Below are 20,280 nucleotides of genomic sequence, written 5' to 3'. Positions count from 1 at the left end.
TCATTTATTTAGATCTTTTTTCATTTATTTAGATATATTTTTTATTTCTTTCATCTTTCTTCATTGATTTCTTGGATTTCTTATAGTTTTTGGCATACAAGTTCTATTCTTTTTTTTTTTTTTTTGGAGTGATTGTAAATAGGTTTTTTTGGTCCAGTTGGTAAAATTGTAAAAATGGTAAAATTGCTAGTATGTAGAAACACAGTTGACTTTTGTATGTTTATCTTGGATCCTATGACCTTGCTGAATCCATGTATTAGTTCTGGGAGTTTTGGGGTATATTCCTTGAGATTTTCTGCAAAGACAATCAAGTCATCTGTAAATAGAGACAGTCTTGATTCCTCGTTTCCAACCTGTATGTCTGTTATTTCCTTTTCTCAACCTTTCACTGACTAGAACTTCCAGAACTTATAAATGAGTGGAGAGAATGCTTTGTTCCCAGTTATAGAGGGAAAGCATTCCACCATCAACTATAATGTTAACTGTAAAGTTTTTGTACATGTTCTGTATCAAGTTGAGGAAATTCTATTATTATTTTTCTTGGAGTTTTTATCATGGGCACTGAATTTGGTCCAAAAATTTTTTTTGCATTGATTAACATGGTCATGTGATTTCTTTAGCTTGTGAGTATGGTGACTACATTGACTAACTTTGCAATATTGAGCCAACATTGCATCCCTGGAATAAACTCTACTTGGCCATGGTATATAGTTTTTTTAATGTAATACTGAATTCTGTTTGCTAATATTTTGTTAAGGATTTTTGTGTCTATATTCATGATGGATATTGGTCTGTAGTTTTCTGGTTTTGTACTGTCTTTGTTTGATGTTGGTATCAAGGTCTCATAAAATAAGTTAGGAAGTGCTCCCTCCTCTTTTATATTCTGGAAGAGATTATATAGAATTGGTATTAATTCTTCTTAAACATTTGGTAGAATTCTCCAGTGAACATCTGGGTCTGGAGATTTCTTTAGGGAGAGTTTTTCAGCTACAAATTCAATTTCCTTAATAGTTATAGGGCTATTCAAATGATCTATTTCATATTGAGTGAGCTGGGGTAATTTGTGTTTTTTGATGAATTGGTCCCTTTCCTCTGAGCTGTTAAATTTATGTGTATCATGATCTTCCCAGTGTCATTCCTGATATTGATAATTTGTGTCTTCTCTCCTTTTTTTCTTTGTCAGTCTTGCTAGAGGTTTATCATTTTTAAAAAAATCTTTTCAGAGAACCAGCTTTTGGTTTCGTTGATTTTTCTCTATTGTTTTTCTCTTTTCAATTTCATTGATTCCTGCTCTTATGTATACTATGTCTTTCCTTGTGCTTGCTTTGGGTTTATTTTTTCTCTACTTTTTGGAGGTTCCTGAGATCGGCTGATTTAGCTTTCGAAAAGATCACTGGCTGCCGAGAGAAAATGGACACAGGTTCGAGATGATGGTGGGTGATAGCTGGGGAAGTGGAGAGAAGTGAGTGGATTCAGGAGGTGTTCTGGAAACTGAGATGACAGGAGTGTGTGGTTACTTATGGGTGGGAGCAATTTGGGATAACCCTAAACTTTTGGTGTGAGTGGCTGGTTGGCTGGGCATGCCATTCATTGAGCTGGGGACACTGACAGGAGGTCACCCTCGGAGGTGGAAAACAACAGCTCTGCTTTGGCCAAGTGAAGTGTGAGATGCCTTTGGGCATCCACGGGGAGAGGGGTATCAAGCAAGAGGTTGATTTTAAAAGTTTGGAGGTCCAGGAAGACCCTGGGGCCATATTGAATCTCATGGATTCTCAGATGCCATTGGTTTGGAAGAAGTGCATTACCTCATGGTCATTAAGAATGTTGCTAATTAAGCTATAGTGCACCATCAACTGTTACATGAATCCCGATGTCAGAGGTGTTAAAGTGTAACAGTATGTGCATGGTAGAATTGGGGAAACTTGATGGTTGAGAATCATAAGTGTTTTGATGGTATTTAAAGCTATGGGACTGGAGGTGAACTTGGGGATGAATAGAGAAGAGGTGCTGACCCCGGAACAGTCTGGGTACCGCAGCCTCTGAGATAGGGTTAAGGAGATGAGAAGAAGCAGCCAGGTCAGAAGGAGCATCAAGAAAACCCAGTGTTCTGGGATGAGACTTTTGGGAGGGAGAGTGTGAGTCTTTCAATGCTTCTGGGTGGCCGACGGGATGAGGGCTGAGGAGTGACCATTGGATTTGGCAATGTGGAGTCACTGGGGACCTGGCAACTGCAGTTTTGGGGAGTGGTGAGGATGGAGGCTGAGATGACGTGGGTGGAGGAGAAAAATGAGAGGTGAGGAAATGAAGATCCGAAGGATAGAAAACTCTTTCAAGAAGTTTTGCTGTGAAGGAAGCGAGAAATGGGGCTTGGGGGACTGCCCTGGTGGTCCAGTGGCTAGGACTCCGCACTCCCAATGCAGGGGCCCTGGGTTCGATCCCTGGTCAGGGAACTGGAACCCATATGCCGCAACTGAAGACCCCACATGCCACAACTAAAAGCTTCCTCATGCTGCAACTAAAAAAAAAAAAAGATCCTGCATGCCGCAAGGAAGAGCCCACACGCGGCAACGAAGATCCTGCGTGCCACAACTAAGACGCAACGCAGCCAAATAAATAAATATTAAAAAAAGAAGAAATGGGAAAGAGGGGATATATGTATACGTATTGCTGATTCACTTTGCTATAGAGTAGAAACTAACAACATTGTAAAGCAACTATACTCCAATAAAATTTTTTTTTTAAATAGGGCTTGGTAGCTGGAGGGGAGTAAGAGGTCCAGGGAGGTGTTTTTTTGTTTGTTTTTAAGATAGGAGATACAGGAGCATGTTTGTAACTGCCAGCAATGACCTGGGAGAGAGGGGAGGCGGCTGGTGAAGGTGGGCAGAGGATGGCTGTAGGAGCAAAGCTGCCCGGGCGTGGGGGTGGATGGCGGTGGGGGGAGGTGGGGGGTGAGGGGGTGGGGGGAGTTAGGGGGTGTGAGAGGAGTGGGGGATGGACCCAGAAGGGAGGGGGAGGGCCTGTCAGGGCAGCACTAGGAGAGAACAACCGGGGTTGGGGGCACCCATCACCCATGCGGGTCCAACCATGTGACACCCAGACGGTCTGACATCAGGGCTGACTCTTTTCACCCACCCACGAACACCTCAAAGGCAGGACCACAGTGTCCTCATCCCAGAGCCTGGGCACATTAAGCTGCTTAACAAGTGTTCATTAAAGAAACGTATCCATCCTCTTGTTAAATGAAAAAAAAAAATTGTAACACAACTGTGTCCCGTTTGGATTTTCCCATCCCATGATTTCCTTATATTGGGTTTTTGTAGTGTGTGTGTGTGTGTGTGTGTGTGTGTGTGTGTGTGTGTGTGTAGGTGAGGGTGACACCCAAAACTAATGTTCACACACAAACATGGGCCCCAGAGGATGGTGCCCGGCGCCCAGTCAGTACAAGCTGGTGTGGAGCGGGGTCCCGCCGGGCCGGGTCTGGTCTCAGGACCTGCGGCCCTGACTCGGGTTTCTCAGATCATGCGTTTGGTCTGTTTAGCTGTTTGTTTGGTACTGAATGAGCACTTAAGCGCCAGGCACTAGTGTGCAAAAAGATCATGGCCCCTCCCTCTCAGAGTTGGGGGGGGGCGAGTGGAGGGAGGGACATGTCAATCAAAGACTCACAGCTATGCGGGGGAGGAGGGTGTCCCTGCTATAAGACCTGGTTCTGGGGTTTCCCTGGGGGTCATTTGAGCTGAGATCTGGGGGATGAGGGGATTTCGCTAGGGGAAGGGGTGCAGGTCGGGGAGAGGGAACAGCCAGGGAGGGGGCCCTGGCCGGGGGGGGGGAGGGGGGGTGGGAGTCTCTTCCCTGCTGGCTTCTCCTCCTGGCTTGTAGTGAGGGGCTGGACCGGGACACTTCCCTGTGAGGGGCCTTCAGAACCAGTGGAGAGGACTAGGGGTGCTGCCCCCCCGTGCCTCAGTTTCCCTTTCGGGGAAATGGGGATAAACGCCCCCGTCTTGCTCTGGGGTGGAAATCACAGCCCTGGCTGTGCCTGGTTCACTGCAGCGGGATGTCGCACGTTTTCGTCGCTGCCCTCCTGCCCTCCCGAGCCCCCGGTCAGCTGCTGGAGGGGGTGGGCCCCAGGGCCAGACAGATTTGGAAGGAGGAGCCCCAGGCCCTCGGGGGTTAAGTTTTCCTCGGCCTGGCTCTCCTGCCCTCAGCTCTCTCCCTGGCCCCTCCGAGCTCTTTGATGGCATTAGAGCCAACCTTTTCCAGATGTGCTGAGTCGAGGGGTTTGCCGGAACTTCATCTGCCTCCGCCAGACGGCCCCCTGCCAGGCCGCCTCCCCCCTCTGGTTGGGTTGCCTGCGGCCCTCAAGGCCACATGAAGTCCTGGACTTAGTGCTTTCTTAAAACGTGGCCTGCTTTCCTGCCCCTCCTCAGCCAGCCTGTGTGGTTCGAGAAGCCCACGATGTGTCCACCTCCCCCCCGACTGGACCGTGGTTTGGGGCTTGAGTGGGAGCGGCAGCCTGGGCGGGGGACACTACCCTCTGGGCCTCTGTCCCTTCCGTCCGCACTTGGGAACGACTAGCTTGGACTGTGGGGAGACCAGAGCCTGGAGGACCCTGCCGGCTGCCGCAGAACTGCGGTGGGACTGCCCATCCCCCTCCCCGCCGGCCCGCTGCTATTAATCAAGAGATTAATAATCTCCTGCCTCCCTTTCTGAAACCCCCACTCCCGTTTCCTGTTGAGTCTCCAGTCTGTCTCGGTACCTCCCAGTCTGGTCCTCCTCGTGGTGGTCCCTGCTGAGGAAGTGGGGCTGGGGCAGGAGCCGGGGCGTGCAAGCTGCGGTGCCCAGTGAGGGAGGGCGGCCCCCCGCCTCCACCCGATGAGGTCTCTGCCCTGGCAGAGTCGTTCCCAGCAGGCAATGCCCGGACGATGGCCCTGTCCTAGCACCCACTGAAGGACCTCATGATGCTGTGGGGACATGGCCTTTGAAGGCCAGAGAGCCATGGCCTGGGCTTACACACCTCCAGTGACGGGCACCTCACCCCTCCTGGAGCTCTTTCTTCATATTCCCTCTCACATGACCTTGTGCACCCAGGGCCACCTTTGGGGACACACAGGACCCATCTGCACCCTATCTAGGACAGTCACTGAGTGGCTGGAGGACTGCGGCCAGGACTCTCAGAGCACCTCATGACCGCTGTGCTCACTGGGAGGGTCCCGGGGACGCTGCAGAGGGCAAGGACCTCCTCTGACTCCTGGGAGGGGTCGGGGGGCAGCTTCGATGTGTTGTTGAGCAGGAGAGAACATGGGGCTCCCATCAGGAGGTCTGGTTCAGTCAAACCTCTGCTGCTTTATCACCTGGAATCTGACCCCCTCTTTGGCCTCAGTTTCCCCTCCATCAAGTGCGGCCGTTCATCCCTGCTGGCCCCTCTTTCTCGGCCAGCAGCCTCTTGACTCACTTCCTCACCTCCCATCTCTCCTGTCCAGTCCGGCTGCCATGCCAACACAGGTGGGGTCTTTCTTAAAAGCAGATCTGATCATGACGTTCTTCTGAGCCACAGTGCCTGGGTGGCTTCCCCATGGCCAGGAAGGTACACAAGGCTGTCTGTCGAGGGGTGGAAAAACTATATCAAGTCTTCTGTTTATTTTTTAATCTACAAAATAAGAGAGAAATTAAGCTCTACTGCTTTTTTTTTTTTTTTTTTTTTTTTTTTGCCGTACGCGGGCCTCTCACTGTTGTGGCCTCTCCGGTTGAGGAGCACAGGCTCCGGACGCGCAGTCTCAGTGGCCATGGCTCACGGGTCCAGCCGCTCCGTGGCATGTGGGATCTTCCCAGACCGGGGCACGAACCCGTGTCCCCTGCATCGGCAGGCAGACTCTCAACCACTGCGCCACCAGGGAAGCCCTCTACTGATTTTTTATACATGCAAAGATGGTGAATAATACACGTATATATACATGTATAAATTAATAGAATTTCTTGCAGGCTCAGAAATATGTTACTGATCAGGAGCATCCCTGGATGCCTGGAGAGCATGGCTAGTCTGCACGGACGCAGTCCAGACTCCTTGCCTGCACTACAGGCTTTCACAGCCGCCCCGAATGCCCTGTCTTCCTATCCAAGCACTCTGCCCCCCAAATGCACCAAACTTCACCCAGATTTCCTGGCTCTCCTGGTGCTGGTTGCCTCCTTACCTTTTTAGCTCAGCAGAGCTCCCTCAAGTGTCGCCTCATGTGGGAAGTCTTTGCCGGCTCCTCCTGGTGGATGGAAGTGGCCATGCCCTGCTCCCTCTCCCTGCATCCATCAGTTTCCACGGATGTCATCCTGAGCTCCTCCAGGGAGCCACCCCATCTTGGTTATCATTACAGTTCCTGGCCTGGGACTCCACCTGGTACAAATTATTCAGCGATTGTTTTATTCATTCCACCAGTCTTTATTGAGCATGTATGATGTGCCAAACCCTGAACTAGGCCTGGGGTTAGTGGAGGAGACAGACATCAGACAAATGATCGCACAGGTGCGATCACCCTTATATACTTGTAAGGGTGATAAGTGTTTAGAAGTCAGGGTTCTATGACAGTGTAAATCGAAGGGACTCAGCCTGCAGTGGCGAGGGTGGAACTGATGGGTGGGCTGATCAAGGAGGGCTTCTCAGAGGAGGTGACACTGGAGGCTGCATTGGAATTAGTGGGCATCTTGGGCAGAGGGAACAGTGGATGACAAGCCCTGATATAGGAAGGAGCTCTGGGGGTTCAGAAACTCAAAAGCCGATTGCTGCTGGAGTTCTGAGTAGCCTGGAGGGGGGGGCGGCAAGCAGCGGGGCAGCCAGGGTGGGCAGTGTTTAGAAGTCTACATGGTCATACTAAGGATTTGGTTTTTGTCCTAAGATTGGAGAGAAGCCAGGAACGGTGCATGGAGGAGATTTGTGCTTTGAAAACATCACTGGAGCCAACTTCTGTGTATAGGCTGGAAGCTTGGGCACCAGTCAGGGGCCATTGCTGCTGCCTGGGAGGGTGATGAGGGAGGCTGGACTAGGGCGGGGTGGGAGAGAGCAGTGGGCAGGTAGGATCTACTTGGTGAGTGATCTCCCTGGACTCATCGATGTGAGGCGCCAGAGAGGGGTAGGGTCAAGGTTTCCATGGATATTTGTGGAGTGAATAACAACCCCCTGGAGAATATATGTCCCTGAATTTGCCGAGTGACAGTGAGGGAAGTCCCAGGATCTGCCCTACAGAGGGAACAAATACACAGAGATCAGAAGTCCCTAGAATTGGTCTGTCTTGGAAAAAAAAAACAACCAGGGCTAGTGAGACACCAGATGGGAGACTCCACATTGGATCTGGAGAATTTCAGGGTAGCAAGGGATCTGTATGTTTTTGCATCTCAGCCCAGACTTCACAGGGGGTTCAGAGAGGCAGGACTTGCTCTACGGCTCACAGATGGGCAGAGATGTATTGGGATCAAGTGTTGCTGAGGATGTTTTAAACGATCCAGTCTACGATATTTTGATATGGCAGCCTGAGCAGACTAATACAAATACCTAGGGGTAAATTTAACAAAAGATGGCACACGCATAAAGCAGAAACTAACACACCATTGTAAAGCAATTATACCCCAATAAAGATGTTAAAAAAAAAAAAAAAAGATGGCACACTGCTGAGAAAAATTAAAGAAGGCTTAAATAAATGGAAAGTTATGCCATATGTATGGATAAGGAGACTCAGATTATTAAGATGTCAATTCTCTACAGATTGATCTATAGATTCCATATAACCTTATCAAAATTATAGTGGGTTTTTTTTTGCAGAAATTGATAAGCCAATTAAAAAAGTCAATGGGAATGCAAAGGACCTAGGTGTCCAAGACAACCTTAAAGGAGAACAAGATTGGAGGACTTACATTACTGTATTTCAAGACTTACTATTAAGCTATATTAATTAAGACAGTGTGGTTTTGGTGCCAGGATGGACAAACAGATCAATGGAACAGAACAGAGAGTCAAGAAATAGACTCATATTTAAACAATCATTTGATTTTCAACAAGGCACTAAATAATTTAATTTTAGTGGGAAAATTTAGGCCAAAAGAGGGTCTTTTCAATAAATTGTGCTGTAGCAAGTGGATATCCAAATGGAAAACACTGAACCTTGACTCCTACCCAGCAGATAGTAAAATTTAAAAAATGATAAATTGAACTTGATCAAAATTTACAACCTGATCATTAAAAATACACCTTTAAGGGACTTCCCTGGTGGCGCAGTGGATAAGACTCCACATTCCCAATGGAGGGGACCCGGGTTCATCCCTGGTCAGGGAACTAAATCCCACATGCATGCTGCAACTAAGAGTTTGCATGACACAACTAAGAAACCCGCCTGCCACAACTAAGACTTGGTGAAAATAAATAAATATATACATACATAAATAAATAAATATTTTTTTAAAAAACTGGTATCAAAAATACTTCCAAGTTAATAAAAAAATACACCTTTAAGAAAATGAAATGGCAAGACACATATTGGGAGAAAACATTCACAATACATATATCTGACAAAGGTCTCTCATATATCTTACAAATCAATAAGAAAGACCCAAAACCCAATTTAAAAGTGGGCAAAAGACTTGAACAGGCACTTCACAAAAGGAGATATCTAACTGGCAAGCATGAAAAGGGGTTCAACTTTAGTCAATAAGAATTGCAAGTTAAAACCATAATGAAAGAGTACTGCATACACCCTAGAATGACTAAAATGAAAATGATTGACAATATCAAATGTTGACGAGGTTATAGAGCAACTGGAACTCATACACTGCTGCTGGGCATGTGAACTTGGTTCATCCAGATATGTTTGGGACAAGTGTTTGTAGTATCTACTAAAGTTAAACATATAACCATCCTATGGCCCATCAATTTTATTTCTAGATATATACCCTAGAGAAGTGAAAAAGTGTCCACGAAGACTTGTACAAAAACACTCATAGCGTCTTTATTCATCAAAGCTCAAAACTGGAAATAATCCAAATGTCCATGAACAGAATAGACACATTGTGGTATATTTGCATAATGGAATATTATTTAGCAATAAAAAGAAACAAAGGAGTGCTACACTTAACAGCATAGATGAACGTCACAGACATGATGGGTGAGTGAAAGAAGGCAGACACAAATGAGTGCATGCTGTAAGATTCCATTTATCTAAAATTCTAGAACAGGCAAAACTAATATCTGGCGAGAGAAGTCAGAAGAATGGTTATGTCTGGGGGCTGGGTAATCAATTTGGAAGGGGCACAAAAGGACTTTGGAGCAATGGGAATGTTGGTGTAAACATATTGAATAGGTAAGAGTTCATTGAGCTAAACACTAGATTTATCTACAGATCTTCCTCGACTTAATGATGGGGTTACATTCGCGATAAACCCATTGCAAGTCGAAAATGCATTAAATACACCTACTGAACACTGTAGCTTAGCCTAGCCTGCCTTAAACATGCTGAGAACACTTCCATTAGCCTACAGTTGGGCAAACTCATCTAATACAAACCCTGTTTAATAGTAAAGTGTTGGCCATCTCATGTAAGTTATTGAATACTGTACTAAAAGTGAAGAACAGAATGGAAGGGTACCCACCGTTATCGTACACAGCTGAAGGCACGTTGGGCCTGAAGAATGTTTGAAGCATTGAACTAAGATTAATTGCTGGATGATGGGGATGCTACGGCGACAAGGTCGTCAATTTCTCCCTCTTCTGATAAGGCTGGAGAATAGCTGGGAGAAGGCACTGGGGCATCGGCACTTGTTGATGGTTTAGCAGGCATAGTGTTCTTTGGGGAGATATCAAGTTTGGACTGTCCAGTTTATTTTTTCTTTCCATTTTATATTTCTCTAGAGCAAGGAAGAACATCCTGTATCTGCCTGTCAGCTCTTGCTAATGTCTCATAATTGACGTCCATTTCTTCTAACATCCTTACACCGCTTCTGATAGCAGCAAACGTCTCTGCCAGTCTCTTTACTGTGAAGTTTCCTGGTGCCTCAGCCATAACTTCTTCCTCTTTCCTTCCTTCTTTCTTCCTCCAGTTCGATCAGCTCCTCAGTGGAAAGTTCTTCAGCTTCAATACCAACAATCTCATGAACATCCTCTTCGTCAATGTCCAATTCTAGCTGTTTCCCAAGCACTAATATCTTGGGACTGTTTCATCCACAGCAGAATCTTAGTTAAAGCCTTTGAACGTGTTCACGCATGTCTTTAAAACTTTCTTCTAAATGCTGTTCATGCGTTGCCATGTGACTCCTTCCCACGAGGCAGCGATGGTCTGGGTAGCATTTAGAATGTTAAAAGCTTTCCAAAACTCTCAGAGTGTTCGGCCAGATCCCATCTCTTCAACAGCCTGAACAGACAGCTGGTGTAAAGAGCGTGCTTTGAACGGAGCCGTGGCGCCCTGGTCCATGGGTTGAATGAGTGCAGTTGTTTTCGGTGGCAACTACACAACCTTGACATCAGGACGCATGTCGCTGGTATGCTGTGGATGCCCTGGAGTGTTGTCTAAGATCAGCAGACTCTTGAATGGGATGCTGTTTTGTCTTCAATATTCTCTTGTCTGAGGGATAAAACACTTCAAAAGCCAGGCTTCAAACAATGCTTATGTCATCCAGGCTTCCTTGTGATGGTGATAACAAACGGGAAATGAATGCTTGCTCACATATTTGAATGCTCTAGGGCTCTCCGAGTGGTAGATTAGGAAAAACTTTCATTCGAACCCTGCAACATTTCTGCCCCAAAGCAGCCTTACGCGGTGTTCGAATGCCTTGAATCCTGGCATTGTCTTGGACTCTTGATGAATGTATGTATGCTCTGGCATACACTTCCAGAACAAGCTCATTTCCTCGACATTCAATATTTGTTCTGGCGAATATTCCTTATCCACAATTATCCTCTGCATCTCTTCCTTAAAGACTTTGGCACCTTCAGGATTGGCACTTGCCGCCTCACCGCTGACTCTCACATTATGAAAATTATGCTGGCTTTTGAAGCATTGGAACCGGCCGTAACTTGGTATAAACATTTGCATTATTTGTAGAATCATCGACACACTTTTTTAGTGTATGGAAAGACTTCTTGCCTTAGCCTGGATGGTCAGTAGGCTAAGTGGTATGAACTTCTGTACCTGGTCTTCCACCCACGTGACAATTTTTTTTTTCTTTTTCTTTGTTTCTTATTTATTTATTTATTTGGCTGCACGGTGCGGCTTGCGGGATCTCAGTCCCCCCACAAGGGACTGAACCTGCGCCCTCAGCAGTGAGAGCGCGGAGTCCTGATCACTGGACCACCAGGAAATTCCCAGACAAGTTTTTTTTTTTTTTTTCCATGTCATCCATCAGCCCAGCCCTTTTCTTCATGATGACAGTGAATTTAACCAATGCTGCTGATTTCACTGCATCACTCATTTGCTTCTTATCCTTTAAGATGGTCAAGATCGTCGATTGCCAAAGTCCTAACTCACCTGCAATGGCTGTTACTGGCTTACCGCCTTCATGCTGGGCAGTTATCTTGAGTTTCATCTCAAGAGTATTGTCCTCCTCTTCTTCTCACCAGAAGCAGGAGACACAGATGGGCATTTTGTAGACACGATGGGATGGGAAAACGCGAAACACAGTATCGAAAACAATGCTGGCAACACAGTACCAGTTGAGTATTGGTTGTTTACCCTTGTGATCGCAGGGCTGACTGGAAGCTTCCCATCATCACCAGAGAGTACCGTACCCCATATGGCTAGCCTGGGGAAAAGATCAAAATTCAAAATTCCAAGTGTGGTCTCTACTGAATGCGTATCACTTTCGCACCATCGTGAAATCCAAAAAATTGTAAGTCAAACCATCATAAGTTGGGGACCATCTGTGTTTTACTGCATGTAAATTATATTTTAATCGAAAAAGAGAAAACAAATCCATTACAATGTGAGGAGTGAACTCAGCGCTTTCCTCCCTGGCACTGACCACCACGCATGGCCACATATTTATGTGTGTGATACAGGATTAGTGCCACCAGCTCTGGCAGAGTGGAGCTCGTGCTGCCTCCTTCGTTCTTGTATTCCCAGTGCCCGGCTCATGGCAGGCACCCCACACGTAAAACCAAGCTGTGTACAGGGTGTTGGGGGTACTGAGGAGGGAGCCTGTCAGCTCTGGCTGGGGCTGGGGGTGCTTCACAGAGAAGGGGATGTGGAGTCACACCCTGGAGGCCCTTGGGGATTTTTCTCATCAGAGTAAAGAAGGAGGGGTGAGTAGGCAGAGGAGCCTGCATGTATGTGCAAAGGCCCAGAGGCAGGAAGAGCTGCTTGTTTGTGCTGTGGTGGGAGGAGTGGAGGGGAGAAAGGTAGGCAGGGCCTTATTTGCTGACCTAAAGAGTGTGGTCTTAAGTCTATGGGAGCCATGGAAGGTTTTGAGAGAGGGCAGTCACAAAAGCGGATCTGCATTTTAGAAAGATCAGTGGGTTTGCAGACTGGAGCCCAGGGGAAGGGCTGGGAGCTCTTCATGGAGGGTGAAAAGATGGGGACAGCCCATGAACACTTGCACCTGCCCTGGGCATTCAGGTGAGATCTGAGGGGTCTGAACTCTGGCCTGCTGGGCTGGGGAAGCAGCGCCACCTACTGGCTCTCTCTGCTCCTGGACTTTGCAGGCCACCATGATGCTTCTGGTCCCGCAGTGGGACAGGCCAGCCCGTGGCCCTCAGAAGGAGGGGGCAGAAAGAGACCTTCTCTGGGGGATGAGCTCTCCCTCTGGTTCAGGGGCCTGAGATCAGTACCTTGTGCAGATGCAGGGAGGAACAATGTTCCCCTGTTCTGAACGAACACAAATTAGTGTTACTAGGTTCTGCTAATTCTGCCTGGGTTTGGAACCAAGTTCCACCACCTTCTAGCAGGGTGACCTTGATAAAGTTACTGAAGCTCTCGGCGCCTCAGTTTCCTCATCTGTAAATGAGGAGTAGTAATTGCATCCACCTGTCAGGGTTGTTATGAGTCAGCAAGTGTAAAGCACTCAGCACGGTGCCTGATACGTGGTAAGTACGCAAAGCTCTCACTATAGCTCTTATTGTTTTATCACCATCATCACTCAGGGCACGAAGTGAGGAGTGCCTGGCGCCTTTGGAGGGCTCATGGGCTGCAGGCCGAGGGGCAGCCTATGGCACAGGGGGCCTGAGGGCAGCTGTGGCGGCTGGAGAAGGGCTGAGCCCCGTGGCTAAACAGCTCAGACTCTCTCCTGACCACAGTGGGGACAGGCGAAAGGTGCTGGCCAGGAAGAAAGGGTTCAGATCTGTGTTTCGCAAACCCAGCAGCTACACGTCCCTTTCTGCTCTCACACGTGCTCTCCCAAGGAGCCTCATACCCAGCATCCCGGTCCTCGGCGTGCAGACCCGGAAACGGGCTCAGGGAGGTTAAGGAACGTGTGCAATTCACATGGTGAATCAGGGGCAGGGCCCTAAACTCTCAGCTTATGACCCCACAGCCTGGGGCTCCATCTCTTCCATGGTGCAGTGGTTATGGGAGGGATTCCATAGCTTTTCTGGTCCCTCTCAGCCAGAGCAACAATCTTCTTTCAAGAATTAATTTTAAAACTGACTTTTTAAATTGAAATTAAAGCGTCTTCCCTTTCCCAGCTGGGCCAGTTCCTGGCTGGGAAGTTTGCAGCAGGAAGAGGGTGTGAGCGTGTGTGTGTGTGTGTGTGTGTGTGTGTGTGTGTGTGTGTGTGTGTGTGTGTGAGCGTGTGTGTGAGCATGCGTGTGAGCATGTGAGTGTATATGTGAATGAGAAATCGTGTGTGTGTTTGTCATACAGACAGTCTATTGGGACTCCTTGGACCCAGGCTCGCCTACCCACTTATGTCCCACCAGCCTCCTTCTATAAGGAGTGGTGACAATGACTGGTCTTCTGCCACCCCCCCACCCCCTCCCCAGTGGCCTATGCCAGCTACTTCCTGCCGTGGATCTGAGAGACCAAAGGCCTGCATTTGCTCTTGGGCACTTCTCCGTGCAGACTTCTGGCTCCTCACTCGAAAGTTCCAGCCCCTGGCTGTGTGCTGCCAGCCCCTGCCCCCACTCCGCTTCCCACTTAGAGCTCCAGAGGGAAGCTGGTTTGCCGGAATGTTTACGAAACATGAGTGAGAGGATTTTTGTTTTTGAAAGAAAAATTAGTGTAGCAGGATTCTTCAGATTTAGTGCAGTATTTCTGAAATTCAAAACCTGACTTATGTATTTTCCTGTCAACAGTGCATCTCAGAACGTCACGCCTGCTGCCACCAATTAATTCATAATTTTCCCATTCACGATTAAGTTGCTTGGTGTCAGCAGATGCAAATTCTGTGAAGTCATGCAGTTTTGCTTTCAGGAGGAAGTTGTGCAGACTTTATCAAGCAGCCAAGCTATAATGATGCGTGTACATCGAATAATAAAGCCGAATCTCTGCCCCTCGTGAAAACCAGTCATATGTTTTTGTGTTTGTGTGTGTTCATTGAGGTGTAAGTGATAGATAACATTGAATTAGTTTCATGTGTGCAACATAGTGATTCGATATTTGTGTATGTTGTGAAATGATCACCACAAATAGGTCTAGTTAACATCTGTCACCACAAGTAGTTACAAAAATTTTTTTTCTTGTAATGAGAACTTTTAAGATCTACTCTGAGCAATTTTGAAATATGCAATACAGTATTATTAACTATAGTTGCCATGCTGTACATTACATCCCATGACTTATTATAACCGGAAGTTTGTGCCTTTTGACCACCTTCACCCATTTTGCACTGCTCCCTATCCACCGTCCCCCAGTTTCTGGCAACCACCAGTCTGTTCTCTGTATCTATGAGCTTGGTTTGTTTTTATTTTTTTGTTTTTAGATTCCACCTGTAAGGGAGATCATACAGTATTTGTCCAAGGTCTTTCCATGTTGTCGAAAATGGCAAGATTTCATTCTTTTTTATGCTGAATAATATTCGTGTGTGTGTGTGTGCGTGTGCGTGTGTGTGTGTGTGTACGTGTGCCACATTTTCTTTATCCACTCACCTGTTGATGGGTACTTTGGTTGCTTCCATATCTTGGCTATTGCAAATAATGCTGCAGTGCACATGGGGGTTCAGATATCTTTTTGAGTTAGTGTTTTCATTTCCTTTGGATAAACACCCAGAAGTGGATGTTATGGTAGTTCTATTTCTGACTTTTTTTTAGCAACTACCGTACTGTTTTCCACGGTTTCCAATTTACATTCCCATCAACAGTGCATGAAGGTTCCCTTTTCTCCATATCCTCACCAACACTTATTTCTTGTCTTTTTGATAATAGCCATTCTAACAGGTGTGAGGTGATATCTCAGTGTGGTTTGGTCATATATTTTATATTCACTATTCTTGGAGTTTCACAAAATAGTATCAAACTTATTTTCAAGAAAAATTTCAAAATTGTGTGAAAATTTACCATGGAATCCCACTGCACTTTGCAGGAGCGTTTGGTTGCTGCAAGGGCCCCACTACTGAATTGCAAGTTTTCACTGGAGTGTCTCTCTCTCTCATCTGTCAGGCTGGGATTTTCTCAAGGATGGGACTCCGTTTTATTAATCTGTGACCACAGTATTGCCTGTAGTTGATACTCAATAAATATTCATTGGGGACTTCCCTGGCAGTCCAGTGGTTAAGACTCCATGCTTCTACCGCAGGGGGCAGGGGTTCAGTCCCTGGTTGGGGAACTAAAATCACACATGCCATGGGGCACGGCCAAAAAAAATACATATATATATTCATTGGATGAATCAACCAAAAGAAATAATGATTGGGAAAAAGTTGGAGTTAAGTGACTTGTGGGTGGTTGGAAGTTGTACAGGTTCTAATGATATTTTTCTTTTCCTTATTCATTATCTTGGGCTGCCTTAACAAAATATCATGGACCAGATGGCTGCAACACAGAAATTAATTTTCTCAGCCAGCCACCTCTCTGTGTCCTCACATGGCCTTTGTTCAGTGTGTGCATGTGCACAGAGAGAGATCTCTGTCTGTCCTCCTCTTCTTAAAAGGCCACCAATCTTATTGGATTAGGGCCCCACCCCTCTGACCTCATTTAACCTAATTACCTCTTCAGAGCCTATGCTTAAGTACAGTCACATTGTGGGGGTTAGGGCTTCAACATATGATCTCTGGGAGACACAATTCAGTCCGTAGCAGTAATTTCCCCACCCTAGGGGGCCACCCTTGGAGATTTGTGGGAAGGCAGAGCTGGAAGGGACTTTACAATGCACCCGACACAGAGAGGGGTGGCCACTCACCCAGGGCCACATAGCCTGTGGGCACAGAGCTAGGATGATGGGCTCTACTGCCTGGGGGGCTCCCAGAGCCCTAGGCTGGGTGGTTTCAGCAGGAGTGGGATCTGGGGTGGGCAGGTAGGTGCTCACACTGTCCTGACTCTGCCCTTGTGTTAGTTACAGGACTCTGATCAGACCCACGTACAGAGTGTCCTACCGCACAGTGACGGCGCTGGAGTGGAGGTGCTGCCCTGGCTTTACCGGGAGCAACTGTGACGAGGGTGAGTCTGCCAGGGGCAGGGGGCAAGAGGAGGGGGTGCTGGCTGGGCCGAGCTTCAGAGTCTACAGATGCTCCTCCCTCCCCTGCCCTCCTTCTGCAAGCAGCTCTCCTTTCTTCCACATTCCTTCCTTCTTTTTCCTAAGCATCCCTGAACCAAATGCTCGGGACTGGCCAAACTGGGGAGAGCCTGGCACCCTGCCTGTGGGCACAGAGGTGGGGTCCCGTGTGCACTGCTTGGGCCAGGCATGAAGGAGAATCGTGAGCCCTGGCCTGAGGAGGAGAGTCAGTGTGCAGCCTATGTCTTCTGCTCTGGCTCTGACTTACCCCAGAGCCGGGGCAGGCAGAGCTGGATATCTGGGCTCTGAGCAAACGCAGATGAGGACCCAGGAGCCTTGAAGCCACGCCGGTTGTAGAATAAGGCAGATGGACCTGGTGGGCGGCAGCAGCAGGAAGGCCTCACCCTGCTGCCCTGGCCCTGTTGCTGGGCAGGTGCCCAGAGGGAGGAGGGGAGGTCGGGACCCAGAGCCAGAGCCTTCCTTCTGAGCCCAGGAGCCAGGCTCAGTCTGGCTCTGGAACTTGATGGGCCCAGAGAGCAGCGCTCAGGTGGGATTCAGAGACAGCAACAGAGCCCATCCCTGCCGCACCCACATCCAGGGACAGTGGGTCCTGCCTGACAAACAGGTTTGCAGCCCACCTGGTTTTCCAGGAGAGCTGGGCAGTCCCAAGGCTCAGGGGTCAGTTTTGAATTTGGAAACAGTGGTTCTCCTCAACCTCAACTTTCTGACAAAATGATCCTCTCTCATCTTTTTTTATTACCTAACTTACTGATTTTAGTTATATGTCTATTTAAAATATAAGTACTCTGTATGTGTATGCTTTTATTGTACACTGCCTAAAAGTCTTTGGATTACACATAATAGCCGAAGAACAGCAAGGGCAGTAATAATAACGATGATGATGCTTCAGTGAGCCTGTGGCCCAAAGCTGAGCTGAAGGAAGGGGTTGGGACATGGAAGCGTCCAGTGGTACCTCCTTTACTGGTCTGTGAGCCTGATTCTGGGAAGTGAGGTGGACAGCCTCAGGGGCTGGCCCATACTTGGGGGGCGCAGGACTGCCTGGGCCTTTCTTTGGGGAGAAACAGAAGGGACCCCAGGTGTGAGGGGCTGAGGGGAGGCCTGGCTCCCCCAGGTGAAGGCGTGGGTGGCAGGACTTTGTGCTTTATGTGTTGAATGACAACGGCTCACACTGGGTCCCTTGTTGAGGTCGGAGGCCTTCAGAACCAGGTTTGGACCATGGTTGTGGGAGAGACCTCTGGTCCCTCCAACAGAGTAGAGCAGACCTGTCCTCTGGATTCTGCGAGGGGCTGGGGAGACAGGGCTTTCAAGGGCAGTGACTGATTTACCCTTAAGTAACTGACTCAGCGCTTTTCAGTGACCAATAAAATAAATACCATTGGCTCCACCCGATGAAGTACTGGCTTGCCATCAAGACTTCAACTTTAGGAGCCCTCCCTAAGCCTTAGGAAGGCTCCTGGGTCCTTCTTTCAGCTCTGGAGCCTCTGAGGGCGCCCCCCCCCGCCCACCACCTCGTCATCGCCTCGGCCAACTATAATCATGTCTTCACGTCGGCCTCCCCCCGCCCCTCGCCACCCTGCAGGGCTGTCCAGTTCCTCAAGGGGTAACTAAGCCACACCCGAATGGGGCCCCTTCCTTCCTCTCTTGGAAACACTGCAGTGCTGGAGCGTATATGTTTTTCATCTCTCTTCATATTCTCTTCATTAGAGGAATGAATGAACCACGAGATGAAGTGTAGTAAGTCTCAAAATGTGTAAGTCATAATTCTCACACAAGTGGCTTGTGAGCGTGCGTTGTATTGAACGCATGGATTGTGGAACCAGCAACATGGCAAAGCTGATTCAAAAGAGATTAGAGAAACTGATAAATATGCAGATTGGGGTCCCCAAGACCACGCTTGGGTTGCTGCCCTGAACCAGAGCTCTTAGTGGGACTCAGTCGTGTATACATGGTGGCTTCCTGCATGGCTGAGCTGTTTCTAGCCCCTCTGGTGGTTGAGCTGGCACAAGGGATGCCCCCAGAAATCACAACGTTGGCATAGACTATCTGGCCCAAGGCTCCCAGACCCTCTTATCAGATAGGACATTTCAAGAGCTTAGAGATACCTCCCAGGAGCCAAGTGCAAAGGCCAGACCTCTCTTTGGGTTAGGTTAATCCTTTACTGATGTGTGTCTGTGTGTGTGTGTGTGTGTGTGTGTGTATACACATATATATGAATATACACATATATAATGCATATATTTCACACATATGAAAATATAGGAACTATGATATATTTTAAATATATATGAAATAAGAACCTGAAATAAAATCACTACGTTAGATCCTACAGGACAATAAAAACAAAACCTTTGGGGTTATCCTTTCTACTGAGCAGAAATCGTTTACATATCCCCAGTTTTGTACAAGTTAACATCCAGCTTTGCAGAACCTTGGCTGTAATACACAGTGAATGGCAAGTAAACAAGGTGAACTTCCCCCAGGAAGTCCCATGGCCCTTGGGTGGGCTCCTTAGAGAATGCTGTAGTGTGACGCTAAAAGGTTAGGCCCTCACCTTTTTTGCCCACGTCCATGTTTTGGGTAAGTCTTGCAGACCGAATGGACGAAGCACAGCATTTGGCGGGCAGCAGACCTGGCATGTGTTGGGGGCAATCCTTGTCCTCAGGGAGGTTCTGCCCATCAGGACAGGAGTAGGTTCAAGCAGGGCTGGGGGCCCGTCCTTCCTGGGAGAGGAGATGTAACTGTGAGCTGGTCAAATGCCCCCAAAGTTGCCCGCCCTTGAGAGCTTGGCACCTCACCTCCAGAAGAAAGCTCTGACCTGGTAGGCCACAGGGATATGGATTATCAATGCACTCACCAGAGTCCTGAGCTAATTATTAAGAGGTGTCGGCACCACTCCAGACACTGTCAGCCTCAGAGTCTCTGCCAGCCCCTCCCTGGTGGAGGAACCTTCCAGATTCGCCCACTTCGATGAGGAATGCGTGTTCATCTTAGGGCATGGGATGAGGCTTGCCTCTTTCAGGGAGTATCAGGGTTGAGCAGCCCCTTCCCAGCTCTGAGCATGAGGGTCCTGGGAACCCTGCGGGGCTGAGGAATTCCTGGGAGCGTGAGGCCCTGGGCTGAGGTCGGGACTGGCTTCTGTAAGCCCTGGTAAAGACTTTGCATTCCCAAGCATGAAACAGTAATGACAGAAGACAAAATCAAGGCAGTGTCCGTGACTTCAGACACATTCCTGAGATGGTTGTGGAGGGGTCTGGACCATGAACTCCCACTCGGTTCCCAGTCCAGCCTCTCTGGAAAGCCAGCAGGTCAGAGGTGCCCTCCTCTGTGGTTTTGCTTTGGTTCAGATGAGATTCCCCAGGAGATGCATCTTTCTCTGCTGTGTCTGGCTTTCCTTCCAAGTTGTCAGGTCTCTGGTCTTACGACTTGGGGCTGGGACTGCCTGGAGGTAGGTGGCTCCTGCCTCCCAGGTGGCCTGTCTCTGGGCCTGCTTCCCCCCTGCTGGGTCTCCCCCTCCCTTTCCTCCCTGGACACCCCAGGAGTGCTGGCCTGAAGCTTGGGGATACTTTCCTCCATAGATAAGTCTATATACGGTTGATTCTAACTATTTGACGATTCTATATTTGTGAATTTGGCCTACTTGCTAAAATTTATTTGTTAC

At 48.1% G+C, this 20,280-nt stretch overlaps 1 protein-coding gene across 2 annotated transcripts in view; it reads left to right on the top strand.

Annotated features, from left to right (window-relative positions):
- The window catches only part of COL26A1 (collagen type XXVI alpha 1 chain), a 171,747-nt gene that overhangs the window by 58,387 nt on the left and 93,080 nt on the right, over positions 1-20,280 (top strand). Inside the window, exon 3 of one of the 2 annotated variants that reach the window (XM_029221033.1) lies at positions 16,449-16,546. In XM_029221033.1, coding sequence (XP_029076866.1) covers positions 16,449-16,546 — 98 coding nt within the window. Of the gene's footprint in view, positions 1-16,442; positions 16,547-20,280 lie in introns of both variants that reach the window. The other variant, XM_029221035.1, reaches the window with a different exon arrangement.

Source organism: Monodon monoceros, unplaced genomic scaffold, assembly GCF_005190385.1.
Source record: "Monodon monoceros isolate NGI ecotype Baffin Bay Population unplaced genomic scaffold, NGI_Narwhal_1 Super_Scaffold_13, whole genome shotgun sequence".
Lineage (NCBI taxonomy): Eukaryota > Metazoa > Chordata > Mammalia > Artiodactyla > Monodontidae > Monodon > Monodon monoceros.
The sequence above is the reverse complement of the archived record's forward strand: the minus strand, read 5'-3'. Positions and strand labels throughout refer to the sequence as shown.